At 44.1% G+C, this 20,926-nt stretch overlaps 1 protein-coding gene, 1 long non-coding RNA gene and 1 pseudogene across 3 annotated transcripts; 1 reads left to right on the top strand and 2 right to left on the bottom strand.

Moving 5' to 3' along the window:
- Positions 1 to 1,123: 1,123 nt before the first annotated feature.
- Positions 1,124 to 15,852, bottom strand: LOC130195034 (N-lysine methyltransferase setd6-like). Its single transcript, XM_056416279.1, has 11 exons — positions 15,808 to 15,852; positions 8,157 to 8,301; positions 7,922 to 8,063; positions 4,190 to 4,194; positions 3,628 to 3,784; positions 3,395 to 3,423; positions 3,258 to 3,349; positions 2,960 to 3,140; positions 2,746 to 2,870; positions 2,373 to 2,644; positions 1,124 to 1,127 (listed from the first exon to the last, which is right to left on the bottom strand). Exons 1-11 carry the CDS (start codon positions 15,850 to 15,852, stop codon positions 1,124 to 1,126), a joined length of 1,197 nt encoding a protein of 398 aa, XP_056272254.1.
- Positions 15,853 to 17,703: 1,851 nt separating this feature from the next.
- LOC130195791 (histone H3-like) lies at positions 17,704 to 18,233 on the bottom strand (annotated as a pseudogene).
- Positions 18,234 to 18,881: 648 nt separating this feature from the next.
- LOC130195804 (uncharacterized) lies at positions 18,882 to 20,791 on the top strand. 2 transcript variants are annotated; one of them, XR_008832127.1, is made up of 5 exons: positions 18,882 to 18,981; positions 19,149 to 19,573; positions 19,710 to 19,839; positions 20,005 to 20,072; positions 20,491 to 20,791. It is a non-coding gene; the product is annotated as an uncharacterized LOC130195804 (long non-coding RNA). The 2 variants fall into 2 exon arrangements; XR_008832126.1 differs by having other exon boundaries at positions 19,149 to 19,839.
- Positions 20,792 to 20,926: the final 135 nt, after the last annotated feature.

Raw genomic sequence — 20,926 nt, 5'->3', positions numbered from 1 at the left:
CTGGTTAATGTTGAATCATGCAAAAGTGGTCGGAAGCCAAAAAATCCTAAAAACTAGTTTTTACCTCATCACCAATGTCATTACTAAAAATGCAATCAGTTTTTAGTGGAATTGAGTAATTCACCCCTCCAGAGATCAGAGTTCAATCAGGATAACTCACTAATTGTAATGAAAAATACATGTTCAAACTATTGTTTAGGTACATTGGAAAAATCTAGATATAAATTGAATTCTTTTTCATGGAGATGAGATACCTGTGCTGTTCAGATATCGCCTGGAGCTCAGGGCGGGGAATATATATCAGCTCGATGCAAACGAGGCTGTGCTGTTGCTTGCGTCGGATTGGCTGCTGAGCTGTGTGTTGCCCTTACTCGATTGGCTTACTGCTGAGCGTGACTGAGCATGCGCGAAAGACATATGTGTTTCTGTGAGCGACTGTATTTATTGATTGAGTGGCTAAGTTGCTGTAATGCTGTAAGCGCTCGGAAGTTGTAAACCTGTATGTTTCAATATCTATCTATCTATCTATCTATCTATATATATATATATATTGTCCCCTTACATTATTGATATACATGTGTTTGCTAAATGTATGGCACAACTTTATTTTATGCTTTGACACAATGTGTATACGTTTTAATATTCTGCTGTATTAAACAAATCAGATCTTAATCTTCAACAGAAAATCAATTGTAACCTTTTGATAATCACTGAATTAACCCTCCTCCGTACTTTTGCTGTATACAACTTCTTCTGCTTACCATATTAAGTGTAATCAACGTAAAAAACAAATACCAAAAAAATGTCATTAATTTGCTGCTACCGCCTGCAAGATTATATAACAGAGATGGTGTTCGGGTGGGTCAACCCGGCTGTGAAAGTGGAGGCTAAAAGAGGTCAGAAGTGTCACGTTTAAACTATTTCTTTCTTTGTAAATGTGGGACAGTCTGACTTGCTCCCTCCCATCGAGTTTCAACACACACACACACACACACACACACACACACACACACACACACACACACACACACAATTAAACTGGGAACATTTCACATCATGCTACGACAAAATAAGATCGCGAAAAAGAGCGCAAGTTAGAGTATCACTGCACATTGTGCCCCAGCTACCTGTCCAACAAGAACATTGACAGAAACACAATCAGATCTAAAAATGTTGATGCCACAGAGGTCGCTCCGTAGGTGTTTCGGGGATCCTGATAGCCCAGCTAGAAGGTCCCCCCGCAAACAACTATAGGAACAGCTGGGAGTCAGACAAAATATTCTAATAGTCATGGGACTAACCCTTGCCATTATCGTAGGATTAGTCATGTGAGGTTTAGAGAAGAACCTGCCAAAAAAGACATTATAATAGAAAAGATTAGGGAGAATATTGTTTTTAATGAATGTTGCATGAGAGTGACTGTATGTTGATCTAAATGACTTAACATACGCATAACATGATCGTATATTTGCCTCATTGTTCTTATTGGACGCGGCGATGTATACAGCACTATTTAGAATCAATTTAGCCCACTTTTAAGGGTATTTTCCTCTTTATCGGTAACGTTGAATCCAACCACGGGAGCCGCCATCTTGCCATTCTGTTGACAAAAAGCAGCTACCTCATTGGTGTAGACCGATCACGTGTCGAACCGTGCCACCCCTCGTGACCAAGATCCTATTACGCTCTGAAGAAACTAGTTCGGCATAAAACATAGTCGCATCGAGAATCGACGGCAAATTCAACGACGGACTTTTTTTTGGTAGGTTAGCACAACTCGTTCTTTTTTATGAGCTAACGATTGTGTAGATGCGCGACTGTGGAGCGGGTTGAAACGAAAACAGTGTTCACCTTACGGCCTATGTGCACAGAATATGCTGTAATTGCTGCAAAAGGAGCATTCTTCGACCAAAGCAAAGTTTGAAGAAAAAAATTAATACTTCAAATACAAATCATTATTTCTAACCTTGTCAATGTCTTGACTATATTTTCTATACATTTTGCAACTCATTTGATAAATAAAAGTGAGTTTTCATGGAAAACACGAAATTGTCTGGGTGATCCCAAACTTTAACGCTGACAGCCCTAATATATATATATATATATAGTGATATATATATATATAGTGATATATATATATATATATGTGATATGTATATAAGTGATATATATTAAGTAATATATATATATAAGTGATATATATATGTGATATATATATGATATATATATATATGTGATATATATATGATATATATATGATATATATATATATATATATATGTGATATATATATATATACGTATCTATATATATACATATATATATATATATATATATATATATATATATATATATATATATATATAACATACACATTAGCGTTCTGCTTCCTGCTGCCCAGTCCTTCAAACGCTGCCTTGTCCTCCATCAGCGCCTGGTCGCTCTTCACACCCTGTCCCCCCTCCACGTCTCTGTAGGACCTCACGGTCAGACGGGCTGCTTCATGAATGAGGCGTTTCCACGAAGCCTTCAACCCGGGGAGGTCCTCGTTGGAGAAAGGGAGGGGATTCTCATCCTCCTCATCTTCCTCCCACCCTTCGTTATCCTTGAACTCTGAGAACTCCTCCTTTGACATGCACATCATCTGAAAATACACAAAGCGAATGTTTTTTCTTCCAACACAGCATGGTGTTGGTTTTCCAGGTGTTGTGCAGTGTGCAGCAGACCGATGTCCCCCTCCCCCACCTTGAGCGCGGTTTGTAGCTCTGTGTCTGTGAGGCAGCCCTGTTTGCCAAAGATGAAGGATCCTTTCTCTCGCATCATCTGACACTGCTCCTCCATCAACTGCCACTCCGAATCAGACTGAACAGCTGCAAAGAGAGGAGGAAGATGAGATGGGGGGGATCTAGCGGAAGCACAGGTTGTATTTGGGTCCGTCCATCATATCCATCACGTTCACCTTGCATGGCGACCTTGTAGAGGTTGGCGACGGGGACGTCAGCGGTGTCATTGCCGTTGCTCCGGTAAGGCTCTGTGAAGCCGTACATGTGCAGCAGCTGCCAGTTGGCTCTCTGCCCGTAGGTGTTAAACACCTCCTCGCCTTTGAGAATTGGGCGCACGCAAACCATCTTCAAACTGTCCTGAGGACATTCGGCGTGTAGAGAGAGAGAGAGAGACGAGAAGCGCGGGTAATAAGTCACACTTGTTTGAAACAATACAAATATCCATTGTCATGAGGAGTGGATGTTCCCCCTCACCGGTGTAAACTCCAGGATTGCATTGTGATTGGACACGTGGTTCAGCATGTCGGCCATGGGAACCATCATCGGTGGGTTTGGGGCCTTCTCCTCTTGATCCTCCTCCTTATACTCCTTCTCCTCCTCATCATCTTCGCTATCCTCCTCTTCCTCTGGCTCTTGGAAACTTCAAAGAGGAGGATGGGGATGTATTTTTAGAGGTTTCAATGAGGCAAAGAGGATCCAGACAATGAGTGTCTGTGTGTGTGTGTGTGTGTGTGTGTGTGTGTGTGTGTGTGTGTGTGTGTGTGTGTGTGTGTGTGTGTGTGTGTGTGTGTGTGTGTGTGTGTGTGTGTGTGTGTGTGTGTATGTGTGTCTTCTGGTCACTAACCTGTAGGCCATGACGAAGGCCACCAGCTTCGTGTACAGCTCCAGTGTGTGCGTGTCGGGGTTCCACAGGTCCGGGTGCTTGGCGATGAAGGGAAGGACCAGGTCTGTGTCGTCCCTCTGGATGTTAGCCAGGTCTGTGTCCACGGCCTCTGGGATGCCTGTTCCAGGCGCGTCTCTAGGATTTGGATACATCCGGGGCTTAGCCAGTGCGAGCGTTGTCGACGGGGGGGGGGGGGGGGGGGGTGCTAGTGAGTGAGTTTTTCGAGTGAGAGTGTGCTCACCTGTGTGCGCGGATGTGTCGCGCGTATCACGGCAGAGCGATGCGCGTTATGGGAGCGACGGCGCTGGGCTTAGCCCAGAAGAGTGAAGCAGCGAAATTTGTAGACATAGAAACACTCTCAGACAGCAGCTTGCTGTTACGTGCGCCTGCTGCCAGTCTGACTCCGCTGTTTTGGGTGAATGACGTCACGTGCGACCTAGAGGTGTTAACCACTTGTGTACCAAATTTATTTATTTTTTTGGTTGAAAACATTCGGGGCTAATGAAGTGACCTAGAAGTGAACAGGACCTGGAGGGAAGGCAGTTCCTGAGAGCTTCAAGATGTCCACCATTGTGCCTGTCCCCAAACACCCCAAGGTAACCTGCCTGAATGACTGGAGACCCGTAGCCCTCACCTCGATTGTCAGTAAATGCTTCGAGAGGTTGGTCAAGGACTTCATTTGTTCCATGTTGCCTGCCACGCTGGACCCATGGCAATTTGCATATCGTCAAAACAGATCCACCGACGACGCAATTGCCATGGCACTTCACACCGCCCTTTCCCACCTGGAGGGGAGGAACTGTTGTGTGCGAATGCTGGTTGTGGACTACAGCTCAGCGTTCAACACTATTGTTCCCGCCAAGCTCGACACCAAGCTCAGAGGTCTAGGCCTGCACTCTACCATGTGCAGCTGGATACTGGACTTCCTGTCGGGCCGCCGCCAGGTGGTGAGGATGGGCAGTACCACCTCAGAGCCGCTGACCCTCAACACGGGAGCCCCTCAGGGATGCGTGTTGAGCCCTCTCCTCTACTCCCTGTACACCCACGACTGCACGGCCATGCACAGCTCCAACGTCATCATCAAGTTTGCTGACGACACAACAGGGTTGGGGCTGATCACCGACGACGACGAGACAGCCTACAGGGAGGAGGTTGGATCACTGGTACAGTGGTGCCAGGAGAACAGCCTCGTCCTCAACGTCAAGAAGACCAAGGAGCTGATCGTGGACTACAGGAAGCGGAGAGGAGAGCACACTCCCATCTGCATAGACGGAGTTGCAGTAGAGAGGTCAGCAGCTTCAAGTTCCTCGGCGTGCACATCTCCGAGGACCTCACATGGACCACGCACACCACTCACGTGGTGAAAAGGGCCCAACAACGCCTGTACTTCCTTAGGCGACTGAGGAAATTCAACATGGCCCCGCATCCTCAGAACATTCTACACCAGTACCATCGAGAGTGTTCTGACAGGTTGCATCACCGTCTGGTACGGGAACTGCACCGCCCTGGAGCGTAGGGCACTACAGAGGGTGGTGCGGTCGGCACAGTACATCGTTGGAGGTGAGCTTCCTCCATCCTGGACATATACACGAAGAGGTGCGTAGCCAGGGCCAAAAGGATGATGAAAGACAATAACCACCCGGCCACAAACTGTTCACCCTTCTACCGTCAGGCAGGCGATACCGCAGTATCAAGTGCCACACAAACAGACTGAGGGACAGCTTCTTCAGTCAGGCCATCAGGCTGCTGAACAAGGACTGAGACCCTCATTAACACTATACACCAGAACATATTCTGTGAATATCTATGGCCATGGTGTATATTTTATTACATTGTTTTATATATATATATATTGTATATATATATTGTATGTATATACATATATATATATATATATTGTCTCAAAAAAGTGTATATTTTATTACATTGTTTTATATATATATATTGTCATGATGTATATTCTATTACATTGTTTTATATATATATTGTTAATACTTTCTTCTTTTTTTGTGTGGATATTGTATAGTTTATTCTCATTCTTATTCTTTTTTTAGTCTGCTACTGCTGTCGGGTGTTTTGCACATAAGAATTTCACAAACCGATTATACTTGTATAAAAGGGGATGTGACAATAAAAAACTTGAAACTTGAAACTTGGATTGCAGCCAATAACCCTCTCGGCCGAGCGGATGATGCTCTGCAGCCTGCACTTGTCTTTGGCTGTGGCTGCAGGGTGCCAGACGGTGATGGAGGAGCAGATGATGGACTCAACGATGGCCGTGTAGAATTGCACCATCATTTTCCCTGGCAGGTTGAATTTCCTCAGCTGCCTCAGGAAGAACATCCTCTGCTGGGCCTTCTTGGTGATGGAGCCGATGTTCAGCTCCCACTTGAGGTCCTGGGTGATGATGGAGCCCAGGAAGCGGAAGGACTCCACAGCGTCGACGGGGGAGTCACAAAGGATGAGAGGGGGGGTGGGGCTGCATTCCTCCTGAAATCCACAACCATCTCCACTGTCTTTAGAGCGTTGAGCTCCAGGTTGTTCTGGCTGCACCAGGTCACCATGTGGTCAGTCTCCCACCTGTAGGCGGTCTCGTCCCCACCAGAGATGAGCCCAATGAGGGTGGTGTCATCCGCAAACTTTAGGAGCTTGACGGACTGGTGACTGGAGGTGCAGCTGTTGGTGTACAGGGAGAACAGCAGAGGGGAAAGAACACAGCCTTGGGGAACCTGTGCTGGTGGTCCGGGAGCCTGAGACGTGTTTCCCCAGCCTCACGTGCTGCTTCCTGTCGGTCAGGAAGTCTGTGATCCACCTGCAGGTGGAGTCGGGCACGTGCAGCTGGGAGAGCTTGTCCTGCAGCAGGGACGGGATGATTGTATTGAAAGCAGAGCTGAAGTCCACAAACAGGATCCTGGCGTAGGTTCCTGGGGAGTCCAGATGCTGGAGGATGTAGTGAAGGGCCATGTTGACTGTGTCGTCTGCAGACCTGTTGGCTCTGTAGGCGAACTGCAGGGGGTCCAGGAGTGGGTCGGTGATGGTCTTGAGGTGTGACAGGACCAAGCGTTCAAAGGACTTCATGACCACAGAGGTCAGGGCGACGGGCCTGTAGTCATTGAGTCCTGTGATCTTGGGTTTTTTGGGGACGGGGATGATGGTGGAGGCCTTGAAGCAGGCTGGAACGTGGCATGTCTCCAGGGAGGTGTTGAAGATGTCGGTGAACACCGGAGACAGCTGGTCAGCACAGTGCTTCAGGGTGGAGGGGGAGACGGAGTCCGGGCCGCTGCTTTGCGGGGGTTCTGCTTTTTAAACAGCCTGTTGACGGCTCTCTCCAGGATGACGAGGGTCGTCGCTGAGTTGATGGAGGGTGCTCCAGAGGTGTGAGCCCCTGATGGGCTGGGGGAGGGTGGGCTGATGGTCTGTGGCTTGTTGATGGGGCTGTGGGGGATTGTCTCAGGACTGCTCCATTGTCTTTCAAAGCGGCAGTAGAACTCATTGAGCTCGTCTGCCAGAAGCACATTGTTCATGGAGTGGGGTGATTTGGGCCTGTAGTTGGTGATCTGCCTGAGTCTCTCCAGACAGAAGCAGAGTCGTTTGCTGAGAGCTGCTGTTGCAGTTTCTCAGAGTACAGTCATTTAGCATCTCTCACCGCCTTGCTAAACCTGTATTTTGACACTGTGTACAGGTCCATGTCCCCACTCCTGAATGCCTGGTCCTTCTGCAGTCTTAGCTTCCTGAGCTCCGCTGTGAACCAGGGTTGTCGTTGTTATAACTCACCCTGGAGCTGGATGGAATACAGCTGTCCTCACAGAAGCTGATGTAGGAAGTTACAGCCTCTGTGTACTCATCCAGGCTGTTGGTAGCAGTCCTGAAGACATCCCAGTCAGTACAGTCCAAGCACGCCCGTAGATCCTCCAGAGCCTCACTGGTCCACTTCTTGAACTTCCTCACCACAGGTTTGCAGAGCTTTAGTCTCTGCCTGTATGAGGGAATCAGATGAACCATGACGTGGTCAGAGTTTCCCAGTGCAGCTCGAGGGACGGCGTGATAGGCCCTGCTGATTGTTGTGTAGCAGTGGTCCAGAATGCTCTTCTCTCTAGTAGGGCATTTAATTAACTGTCTATATTTAGGAAGTTCGTGGCTGAGGTTTCCTTTGTTAAAATCCCTGAGTACAATAACTAAAGAGTCCGGGTAGGTCCGCTCCACACACCGTATCTGTTCGGCGAGGGTCCGCTGTGCCTCTTGCACGTTTCCTTACCAAAACATGGGGTGGTCCAGAGTCTTGAAGTCGGTCCACAGAGAGAGGTAGGGTTTCCAATGGGACTGTGAAGACGTATACTCATACAGCAGAGCCAGCAGCAGGGGGACCCAGCCAGACGAGCTCTCCAGAGAAGACCTCTCTATGACGGGCGGGTAGGAGAAGCTGGGTTACAAAGTGTGTGTGTGTGGGGGGGGGGGGGGGTCTCACGTTTCTCCACGATTAAAACAGTCACCTTTCTCCAGCACGACAGACACCGTGGTTGTTTCCTGGTGGAGGAGAGCTGATCTGGGGATGGTGAATACAACCTCTCCCTCCTCCATGTCGTCTAGAGCCAGCATCCCGTACTCGGCCACTGTTCCCTCTTTACTCACACACACCTACAGAGAGACACTGTGTGGTTATGGAGACAGGGATCAACTCAATAAGTGCAAGTTCTTCAAAATCCTGCAGCGGATTGACCTCTGAACCATCATCGACCTGTCGGCAAAATGATAGAAACAATAGGTAAACATCCGTAACATGAAATTGCACGTGCGAACGCCCGGTTACACTAGTTTATAAAGAAATGGCACCAACAGCTGAAATACATTAACAGGGCTCTCAAGTTTTGAAGGCAGGCAAGAGTGACATATTCATCATCATCACTCCTATGGAGGACTTAAATTGACTTAAGTATAAATAAATAATAAATGCATGAATAAATTCAAGAATAAATAAATAAATGCTTAAATAAAAGTATCAATAAATAAATGAATACATTTATTCTTGAATTTATTTATTCATTCATACATTTATTTCAGCATTTATTTATTTATTCCTTTTCATTATTTATTTATTCATACATATATTTAAGCATTTATTTATTTATTCTTGTATTTATTCATGAATTTATTTATGTATTTATTTATACTTAAGTCATTTTAAGTCCTCCATACCATTAGTTGCTGGATTCATTCTTACCCAGATACAACAGATACGTTTTTTTTCCGGTTGGCTATTGTGTAGCCCATTTCTTTTTTTGGATTGGCTGATAAGTGGCACCTCACAGCAGAACTCCAGGGGAGCGCTTGATTTCTCCATGGTGAGGGCAGCGTGGCCAGCTCATGTTTGCGTGCTGCGGTACATTAAAACATTAAATAGCCGAGAGGGTTTTTTCAGCGTGAGAAATACGATGTGTGGCGGGAGTGCGTGACTTAAGACCGAAATGCGTGACTTGAGAGCCCCGACATTAGTGAAGCTGTCCTCAACCTGCGTTTCCTCTGGGCAGGATTACACAGCTAGCTTACATTTTCTTTATGAATAAAGATGAATTATTATATGGAAACAACAGTACAAGCGTTCTGATTGGCTAATGGGCCACTTCGTTGCACGACATGAGACCAACAGCCAACTATCCAGCGATAGTATTACAGCCAAACAAACGGTAAATAAGAATGTTCCACAACACGTGGTGCTTGTTGTCACATCTAAGAGCCAATCAGCTCTCTGATGTGGCCACGGCCAGCCGTTGGTTTCCCATCATGCAACGGGGCTCATCGCTGACAGCAGCGCGAGCTGGAAGTAGACGGACCCGAGTGGAGTCAACGGTTTCCCGTCAGTTAGTGAACATATGAAACGTCGAAGTACGAGGAGGAACGTTGGAGTTTAATAGAGGAGCGCCAACGGAACGGGACGCCATTTTCTACCCAGAAGTTACAACGAGCAGGTTGGTTCTCTTTGTTTCTTTATCACTTTAAACTGATGGAACCAGTTCTGGAGGAAGTATTCACATCATGTACTGAGGTAGAGCTACAGGTACTGCAGTACGTAAACACGTCCATACCTTTTTACTATGATAAATCACAAAGGTACTCGTTACCTGAGAGGTACATATTGTACTTTTTACTGTACGACACCTCAGATGTACATATTGTACTTTTTACTGTAGCCTACGACACCTCAGAGGTACATATTGTACTTTTTACTGTACTACTGCTAATATAAAACTGAATTATTGAAGGGACTGTTATGTTCAAGCTCCTGCAAATTCACATTTATTTGGCCTGATATTAATTGCTTAGAATTGTTAACTATTTCCACTCTGTAATGATATTACTGTTACACTACACTTATTTAGCTTCATATTTATTGCTTATACTGTTAATATTTCCTCTCTGTTTCTGATATAAGACATTTTTCTAGCTTCTTATTCATTTCTTAGACTGTTAAATATGTTACACACAGTTGTCTCCAGGAGAAATGCTGAGACTGTTGGTAAAGCAGCGAGTCGGCGAAGTCGTTGACAAGGCTTTTGAGCAGTTGGACACATTGGCAGCAGCGTATGAGGACATTGTTTCTCGTTTAGGAGAACATGAGCTACACACATCAGGTTGGTGCCGCTTCACGATTGTTCCCGGTCTTCATGCTCGTTTTACGGCTCCAAGTCACATTTAGTCCGTTTCCAGCTCGTCAACTGGAGTGAGCGAGACTTTTGGTGGATCTGTTTCGTTTCCAGCTCTCCTCTGATCTCATTCATCAGGGAGGAACTTTAAACACCTCATGGTCCTCTAGTCAAACTGGTTACGGGATCTGCACGTGGAGATCTCTTGGGACGGCCTTCAAAACGGCGGCCAGAACAACTTTTGGAGGAGGAAACCGGCCGTAAAGTGTTCCAACTGCTGTAAAGTGATCAAACTCCCGTAAAGTGATCAAACTGCCGTAAAACAAAATAACTGCCGTAAAGTGATCAAACTGCTGCAGTGTTTCCCCTACCATTATAACATGGTGGCGCCCCGCCACCCTGAAATCTCCGCCTGCCAGCCACCCTGTAATTTTCTATATTGATCGTCTACCTACTATTGAAGTCACCTCCCCCCATTACTCATGGTGTTACTTATGGTGTTACTCATGGTATGACTCATGGTGTTACTCATTGTGTTACTCATCATGGTATGACTCATCATGGTATTACTCATGGTATTACTCATGGTATTACTCATGGTATGACTCATCATGGTATGACTCATCACGGTATTACTCATGGTATTACTCATGGTATTACTCATGGTATGACTCATGGTATTACTCATGGTATGACTCATGGTATGACTCATGGTGTTACTCATGGTATTACTCATGGTATGACTCATGGTGTTACTCATGGTATGACTCATCATGGTATGACTCATCATGGTATGACTCATCACGGTATTACTCATTATGGTATTACTCATGGTATGACTCATGGTATGACTCATGGTATGACTCATCATGGTATGACTCATCATGGTATTACTCATCATGGTAATACTCATGGTATTACTCATCATGGTATTACTCATGGTATTACTCATGATATTACTCATCATGGTATTACTCATGGTATTACTCATGGTATTACTCATTATGGTATTACTCATCATGGTATGACTCATCATGGTATGACTCATCATGGTATTACTCATTATGGTATTACTCATGGTATTACTCATGGTATGACTCATCATGGTATTACTCATGGTATTACTCATGGTATTACTCATGGTATGACTCATCATGGTATTACTCATGGTATTACTCATGGTATGACTCATCACGGTATTACTCATGGTATTACTCATGGTATTACTCATGGTATGACTCATCATGGTATGACTCATCATGGTATTATTCATTATGGTATTACTCATCATGGTATTACTCATGGTATTACTCATCATGGTATTACTCATGGTATTACTCATGGTGTTACTCATGGTATTACTCATTATGGTATTACTCATTATGGTATTACTCATCATGGTATTACTCATGGTGTTACTTATGTTTTTTTTGTAGTTTGGCTTCTTGAAGAAATTTTACTTTCTTGATCCTATTAGTTCTGAGTTTGTACTCGTGGTTGAATTCACTTATTGTAAGTCGCTCTGGATAAAAGCGTCTGCTAAATGACGTGATGTGATGTAACAGTTATGTATTAATAGAGCCCATTCTTCTAGATTTATATTAGTGTTTAGTTACATAATGAATTATGTAAAAAGGGGGATAGATAATTAGAGATGCACCGATCAGGTTTTTGGTGCCGATCACCGATCACTGAAATCAGTTTCTGCCGATCCGATAATACCGATCACCGATCACTGAAATCAGTATCTGCCGATCACCGATAATACCGATCACGGTGTCGATTGAAGCATTCTATTTATTGTGGAGCATTATTGCCTAGGACTATGAGGAAATACATATATAAATATATATGTTATACATATATATGTATATTTTACTTAGAAAAATGTCCTAATTGATACATTAAAATTGTTTGATTGCTATTGTAGGGGATTTCAGATATGTATGGAACACATCTGCATCATTCATTTCCTGGAACTCTTGGGGAAATCTATTTACAGGACTTTTTTTAACATACAAAAGTCTGACATATTTTTATAAACTCTTCCTTGGTACAGTAAAAATGTTTTAATGTGAGCATAATTTAAGCTAAATCTCATAAACGATCTATAAAGATACAAAATCAGTTCATTGTTTACTTGTATATGTTCGTGTATGATTTGTCAACATCTTATTTTGATAAACGGATGTTGTTTCACGTGGTTCTTTCCGCTAACTTTGCAAAACTGGATGTTGTTACTTAAATCCTTCCGCTCACGTTATCAAAACCCTCTTTGCTCCTGATCGAATGTGTTTACCGTGAGCATCAGTCTCTAGGGGCTCAGACATGTGAGTGTCGTCTGAGTTGACCCAGAGATTCAACTCGGGGGACGGGGACGCCGCTCGGTGGTGAGGATCCCCTCGTGGTCCTCTCACTCTGCGGCCCTCGCCGGGCGCATCGTCTCCGTTGCGGTGCGCGGCGATTGAAACGTCTGATAGTTCTCGCAGATGTGACGTCATCTGATCGGCCGTTTTGAGAACGCCGATCAAAACCGATAATGAGAATATCGGCCGATATGGATCGGCGCCGATCAAATCGGTGCATCCCTATAGATAATATAAAACTGAATTATTGAAGGGACGATTGTGTTCAAGCTCCTGCAAATTCAGAATAACATAGAATAGAATATGTGTCTGATAAGAAATATTGTGACTGCCTCTCAAAGCTAGGTACTCGCCTCACACAAACGCAACACACACTTGTTATCACGTTGTTACAATGAGAGAGGGGGACGAGGGCCCCCTCCTGTGAGAAAGGGGTGTGGGGGGGTGCAGCAGATCCGAGGTCAGGATGACTTCACATGTGGGGGCATGGAGGCCCGTACGTGGAAAGGGAGGCCGAGTTGTTTTGGGTTTTCAACTAGTGCTGACCGGAGAGGACTCCGCTGTGATTGCAATCGCATCGAACTTGTATTTTACGCGTGATCAGAGAATAAATTCTCCCGTTGGAAAGGAGAGAACGAGAGAAGGTCGTACTTTACCAAACATCCAATTTTGATAGATGCTAACACTACACCTCAGACGTGTACGTTTTACTGTACGACACCTCAGAGGTACACATTGTACTTTCAGATGATTTCACTTCCGATTTGTTCATGTTCTCCCTCAAAACCCTGACCTCATTCATTAATAAACCTATTGAATATTAGAGTTCAATATGAGATTCTTAAGATGTATAAATGTATTTTATTATTCTCCACAGACGTCCAGCGGCTGTTGGTGATGAAACAAGAGGTTCCCCCTGAAGAGCAGGACTGGAGCTCCAGTCTGGACCAGGAGGACCCAGAGGAAGAGGAAGAGGAAGAGACACCAAAGAGACACTCTGGAGCCAAAACAGGAGTGAAACCAATCAGTTGTTCAGTTTGTGGTCAAACATTCAGACAAGCACGCAATCTGAAATGACACTCAGCTATTCATACAAAGGAGAATATATGCAATTGCTCAGTTTGTGGTCAAACATTCAGAGACGCATGCAGTCTGAAACAACACTCAACTATTCATACAGGGGAGAAACTATTCAGTTGTTTAGTTTGTGGTAAAACATTCAGAAAAGCACGCAATCTAAAACGACACGCAACTGTTCATACAGGGGAGAAAATATGTAGCTGTTCAGTTTGTGGTAAAACATTCAGCGACGCATGCAATCTCAAACGACACTCAGCTATTCATACAGGGGAGAAACTATTCAGTTGTTCTGTTTGTGGTAAAACATTCAGACTTGCACGCAGTCTAAAACGACACTCAGCTGTTCACACAGAGGAGAAAATATACAGTTGTTCAGTTTGTGGTAAAACATTCAGAAAAGCACGCAATCTGAAACGACACTCAGCTATTCATACAGGGGAGAATCTATGTAGCTGTTCAATTTGTGGTAAAACATTCAGAAAAGCATGCAATCTGAAACGACACTCAGCTGTCCACATGAGGGAGAAACAATTCAGTTGTTCAGTTTGCGGTAAAACATTCAGACATGCACGCAATCTGAAAAGACACTCAGCTGTTCATACTAGAAAAACAAATTAGCTTTCAGTTTTCTATCAAAGATTCCGTGAATTAAAAAAATCACAATTGCATTGATGAGATCATTAGAAATATGAGACATTGTTGTTGTTGATGTAGGTCTAATCTAATTACATATCTGTCATTGTATATCCCAGTATTCAGACCCCTTGTTTTAATCAGATGTATTACATTACATTAGCTGAAGTTAAATATACTTTAAAGGATTACAACACATCCAATGTGCTGTTTACTGTAGTGCTAATCTGTTTATATTTAAGGTATTCGAAAGAGATGTGTTTTTAGTTTCCGGCGGAAGGAAACTAGTTATAATCCAGAATTAAACACAGCTGTAAATAGTGAGACTATTCGACCAATGAGATGGGTTAATTATTTGCATTTACAAGTTCAACTTTAATCGATTGTGTGTCCAATTTGAATGTTTCTCATATTATCATTTGCTTTTGTATTTTTTAAGAAGGCACGTAAATTAATCACTGCCGTTAATCTAATAATAATAATTATAATACTCCTGTTATGTTTTTTTGGAGCAGATTAGAGCCGCAGATATTTTTTGAAACAGCACTTTATCAGGAGGTTGTTGGCACTTAAAAGAGCCTCAGTGGGTTCTGCACCCTCCAGGTCTACTTCATTTTATGCCTGCGCAAAAAGTGTTTTTAATTGGTTGTTGGAACGTGTTCATATTCTGGCTGTAATAAACTTTCAAGTCAGACCTTATTTTAACCTTATATTGTTTTCTATTTTGAGCTAAGGTGTTGGCCTTAGCTCGGGCCTTTGCTGCGGTTGTTCCTCTTCCACTCATGTTTGATGCTTAGAGGGAAATAGGTATTGCCCACTTCTTTCTACTTCTTTTTTAACGGCGGTTGGCATCCATATAATTGGTGCATTACCGCCACCCTCTGGAGTACTAATCCGTCAGTTGACGCTTTACCCTCAAAACAAACAAACAACAAAATAATATATATATATATATTTAAAATAAATAAAATAATTTAAATAATAATAAATAATAATAAAAATGTAACCCTCATCCCTACATTTCAACTATACCCTATAATAAATCCCTGTGTCCTCCTGTTACCTTTACATTTACTCACATATTTTACCCTCGGGGTCAATTTGACCCCAGCAATTAAAACCTCCAGAAAATTATTAGAATTAATATTGTTTCCCAAGTTTAAGTGTGAGGTACTTTATGTTTGTTTGTTGACTACCTAAATAGCCCTTTACATATATAAAAAAGTTGATATTTCTTGTATGTTTGACACAGTGAAAAACAGCCTGGGGTCAAATTGACCCCAAAGAACACCGATATTACACATTGAATGGGGTCAAATTGACCCTAAAGGTAACAGGAGGGTTAAGAACGTGAAAAGTAGCCTACTATAATCGATGCTCTCCCCCCCCATGCTCAGTATTCCCTTCAGTGTACACTCACGCACCCCCAATTCCTCCAGTTTCTTCCTCATCACCTCTATGAGTCTCATGCGCCTTACAATTACCCACGACATGCTCCACTGACTCCTCTTCTCCACATGCTTCACACAGCCCTGTCTGCTGTTTCCCGCTCATTTTCAGTGTCATGTTGAGTGCAGTATGGCCCAGCACTGTTTCCTCTCTCCTGTTCCAACTTCCCACCCTGGTTGCCTTAACACTCCTTTGAATAAGATACAAATGTCTCCCTTTCTTCTCTCTGTCCCACCTATTTTGCCACATTTGGTTGACGTAGGTATTGCCCAACATCCGGGACCTCCTTTTATGTCCGCGTGACGGTTCTGAGCCGTCCGAGGAGGGTCGATCTGTCTTCGGATTGCCTTTCCAGAGTTTCTTCCCTCGTTCTTTAGGTTGTCCTACGAGTTCAGGGGGAGTTCTTCCCTTGTTTTCATCAATAGCTTAGGCGGGGCACCTGTTGCTGATCAGGCCGACTGAAACTGTCAAATAAAATATTATAACAAATCCTAAATATGTTATGTTTGGAAGTCATTGTTGTTGAAAATGGTACTACGGTCAGTTTGAAACCTAAATACACCGTTTATCATAGTGGAAAACAAAAGACTGCATAGTATTACTGACCGGCATCCACAAGCTCCGTAGTGAGAAGTTCAGGTCCTTCATACATAAATACACAAGTAGCAAACACCCTAACTTCTGTTTTCACACTGACGTTCCTTTCTCCACGCAATACATAGGTAGGCTAATGTCATCACGTAGTGGAACATAGTATAATTTCCCCTTTATTAACAAGTTAACTTACACAAGCTGCAGCCCCTTCAGTTCTCCAGGGCCATTACAAATGATGGGGCGACTGTGGGTCAGTGGGTAGCAGGTCCGTCTTTCAATCAGGGGGTTGGAGGTTCTACGCCCTAGTCGATGTGTCCTTGAGCAAGACACTTAACCCTGAATTGCTCCCTGTAGCTGCGCCTACGGTGTATGAATGTAACAGGATTGTAAGTCAGCTAAATGACATGTAATGGAAAACAAAAAATACGGTAATATATGTCACTTAATTGGGCGCCACCTGAACAGCAACATTAATAAGGAATATATTGTCTCCCACTGCTTGTTGCTGAAAGACAAGATGACCAGTTTTGTACTCAGATTTACTTTATAATCACTATGTTCAATGTTTATACAAGTTAGAGATACATTTTTCAATTTCATCCAACTCTGTAATTTGGATGGACTAAAAATAAATCGAACACCCAATGAAATGCAACATTATTAAAACAATGTCGTAGTATATTTAGTGAGTTACTGGCAGCCTGGTTGCCAGAACATTCCTGTTTCAATACAATAAACTGAGTTTATGAATTTACTGTACTGCCATAAAACAGCATTCGACTACATGACTAAATTGTATAATTGGTGTCATTATTGCATTAGATAAATACATTGGGGCAGTTTGATAATGAAGCCTTCAAATTACTTGGGCTGTAAAAGTAGTATCAGTAATGTCAGGCTGCATTGATCTACCGCCTTTGACTGTAAAACACGTGTCAACACAATATTATATATGCACTCTACCTTGGTTCTGAAAACCTCAGTCCTGCAGCTTTTTCGCTCCAACTCTGTTTGTGACGTCACACCATGAACATTTAACTGTATGCCATGTATGCAGATGGCCACGTTGTTCACAGTAGAGGTAATACACAGACTATATATATATCAAATTATAGAAGTGAAAATAATTGATACGGATTTAATCTAAAATTGTAATTTCTTGAGTTATTCTGCTGTATTAAATAAAAGGTTTATATGTAGCGTTCATATTATTTAGGCTTTGTAAAAGAGTATATCAGTGTGGTCAATGCGTTGCAGAGGAAGGCTCTCTTCAGGCAGTGAGGTGGCTCTTAAAAGAGCCGTTGTGGTGGCGGGTCAGCGGACGGGCTAAGCGCGCTCTCCGCGGATGCGCCGGGCCAGCTGGATGTCTTTGGGCATGATGGTGACCCTCTTGGCGTGGATGGCGCACAGGTTGGTGTCCTCGAACAGGCCGACCAGGTACGCCTCGCTGGACTCCTGCAGCGCCATGACGGCGGAGCTCTGGAAGCGCAGGTCGGTCTTGAAGTCCTGAGCGATCTCTCACGAGCCGCTGGAAGGGCAGCTTGCGGATCAGCAGCTCCGTGGACTTCTGGTAGCGACGGATCTCCCTCAGAGCCACGGTACCGGGCCGGTACCGGTGAGGCTTCTTCACGCCGCCGGTGGCCGGGGCGCTCTTGCGGGCAGCCTTGGTGGCCAGCTGCTTCCTGGGGGCTTTGCCTCCGGTGGACTTACGCGCCGTCTGCTTGGTTCGCGCCATGACTTCTTGTTCTGGTCTCTGATGAGGAGGAACACGCCGTCCAGAGGACGCGCGCTGCTCTTAAGCGGTGGGACCGGCCGCGAGGCGGTGACGCGGCGGCAGACCTCCGGCTCCTGATTGGTCAGGAGCTCCTCGTGCCGCGACCCGCCGCCGGGTCTCCGCTGCTCATTGGAGGAAACTCGTTTAGAAATGTCCGCCAAAAAGTCCTCACGCGCCGCCCCCTGCGCTTCTGCTGAAAGCCTCTTTCTATTGGTCAGAACCAGTGTTGCCAGGTCCGCGGTTTTCCCGCGGAATTGGGCTACTTTTGAAGTGTTGCCGCGGGTTGAATTTTTTGTCCGCTGGTTCGGGTAGACCTATTTTGCATGCAAATTACATGAATATCTTTAAATAAAAATCCATATTTTAAATGAAATAATTTATTTATACCCAAATCCTACCAAACTGACTCCAGATCAGCACGTACGCGCCGACACATCCGCTCGCAGTGGGTCACTTTCCTATCTCAGGCGGGCATCATGAAAGAGTTATGGGCATATTTTGAGTTCTGATATTGGGCTGGTTTTTGGGCTGGTTTTATTGGCCATTGGGCTGGTTTTGATTGGCCATTGGGCTTGTTTTGTCACACAGACCTGGCAACCCTGCGGCTGGGCGTGTCTGATGGTTTGTGGTGTGAGTGGTCGCATTAGTTATTTGGACTAATGAGGACTCCTTTCAGTTTTACACCTAAAAAGTAAATAACTTCACTTTCAAAGTGTCTGGCGTTTAAAAGTTCTGCTTGAGGGTTAAGACGGATTAATTCTCACAAGTATACAATAAAAAGGTGAGCTTGTAGGCAGGGCATCAAACGTTGGTTCCACTTTCTCCTCTGCTCCCTGTCGGTCATCTGGCTCTGAGGATCTTCGAGCTGGACTCGAAGAGGTTGATGCTTTCTTCTTTGTGGTCCAGCTGAACCTTAAGGAGGCCTCTTATCACCGTGTCCTCCTACAGGGAAGCTTTCTCCTGCTGCAGAGAAGAATATTCACTTCACTCTCCAGCTCAAAATAAAAAAAGGAAGTACATTTTTTGATTTTGCAGTACACTGTCCACTGTGTTTGAACTCCTCTGAGATAAACCTACACACCAATGCTGATGTGCGGCAGTAAGAAAAGGGTGCTAAAATTCTATCACTTCCTCTTGTGTCAACATTTACGTATGCGTCAATGTGTGTGTGAGCGAGTGAGCATTGTACAGAAAGGGGTCGAGACCAATGAAGCATCGCGTTGCCCTTTAAGTCACTAACACTTTGATGTGATTGGGGGAGGCCGAGGTCAGTAAACTCGTTTCCCGAAACATGACCACCCCAGCCTTCACCGCTGAGCTGTCCGGAAGGCAGATGTTTACTCAACAAAATGCCGAATGCAACGGTCTGATCTGTACGTCACAGCAAGTGTTTCTACTGGCATGTTAAGCACAAATGCATAAAGGTTAAAGGAAATCATTTATTGGTCATGGGGTGCCCTAGAGTTGTTTAATGTAGTCTGTCAAAGGGAATAATTCATGTGACTTCAGGTATTTGTAGGATCTGAGGTCACGGACATTAAAAGATGCGGCCGTTTACAACGCACACAGGAATGCTGGGGAGTTGCTTTATGGAAAGTGGAGCATCGTGCATTTTTGAAGGCTGATCCACCATAATGAGGTGACGTAGACCTGTGTCTTGAGTCACGCACAAGGGGTACATCCCTGTGTCAGTGAACGTCACCGATACAACACTGTTATACATTCCTCACTATTCAATGTCTGAAAATGTGTGAGCTGTGTTTGTCACTACTGCACTGTGCTCACACTGCGTCTCTATTCTTAGTCCTGTGTTTGACCAAACATCTGCCATCACCAGCTATTTGAGGGCACTGAGATATGTAACACAATGCGGTAAGCTCTCCAGTCACACCAACTGATGTTATGTAATTAGACCCAATTGTTATTGATAACATGTTATGAGATCGATTCTCAGTATTTTTAACTCCCACATATCTAGTATAAATAGTTTGTTGAAGCAGATCGTTTTAATCTGATATTTCTGAAATGCCTTGTAAAAAAATTAAGCTTGAACCCAAACGCTCAACACGGAGGCCGACGGATTAAGATTAAAGTTCTTGTTTACAAGAATGAAAGAAACAGTCGTGGCTCAAAACCAACAACCCTGTATTATTATATTATTCCATCTAGAAGTATCTGCAGGTCACACACATTTAAGACACGAGAAGGGCAAGCATACTTCTTGTCACGAGTTCACCATCATATTCGTTGTTTTCAATCTGTTTGCTGATTAATTCTAATGTCATTTCAGACCCGACCGTTCACACCTGATCATCATTCCCTTCACCCGGTTCTCACGCCCGTCCCACCTGCAGCCCATCCCTTCGTTAGTGTCCCCTCACTTCCACTTGTCCTCTGCCAGGTTGTCTTGTGTGTCATTGCCGAGCTCTCCTGTGTATTCTCATATTGATTCTGATCTGCCTGTTCTGACCCTGTTTGCCTGTTTACCTGAATAAAGATTTTTTTCCTGGCCCCCTTTGTTGCCCTATTGAACTGACCACCCGGTTTTGACCCTGCCTGAAAAGACAAGTAAAGATCCTCTTCTTCTTCCATTCCTGTTTCCGAGTTGTGCTTTTGGGGCAATGCAAGCCTTTCATAACAAAGATTAATTCATCAAACATTTAATTAAGTTACTAAAGATGTTTTGACAAAGATTTGACGGTTACCTCTCACCTCGTGAGGAGCCT

This window comes from Pseudoliparis swirei, chromosome 6 (genome assembly GCF_029220125.1).
Source record: "Pseudoliparis swirei isolate HS2019 ecotype Mariana Trench chromosome 6, NWPU_hadal_v1, whole genome shotgun sequence".
In the NCBI taxonomy this organism is placed as follows: domain Eukaryota; kingdom Metazoa; phylum Chordata; class Actinopteri; order Perciformes; family Liparidae; genus Pseudoliparis; species Pseudoliparis swirei.
Note: the sequence above shows the minus strand (reverse complement) of the source record. Positions and strands in the feature narration are given on the sequence as shown.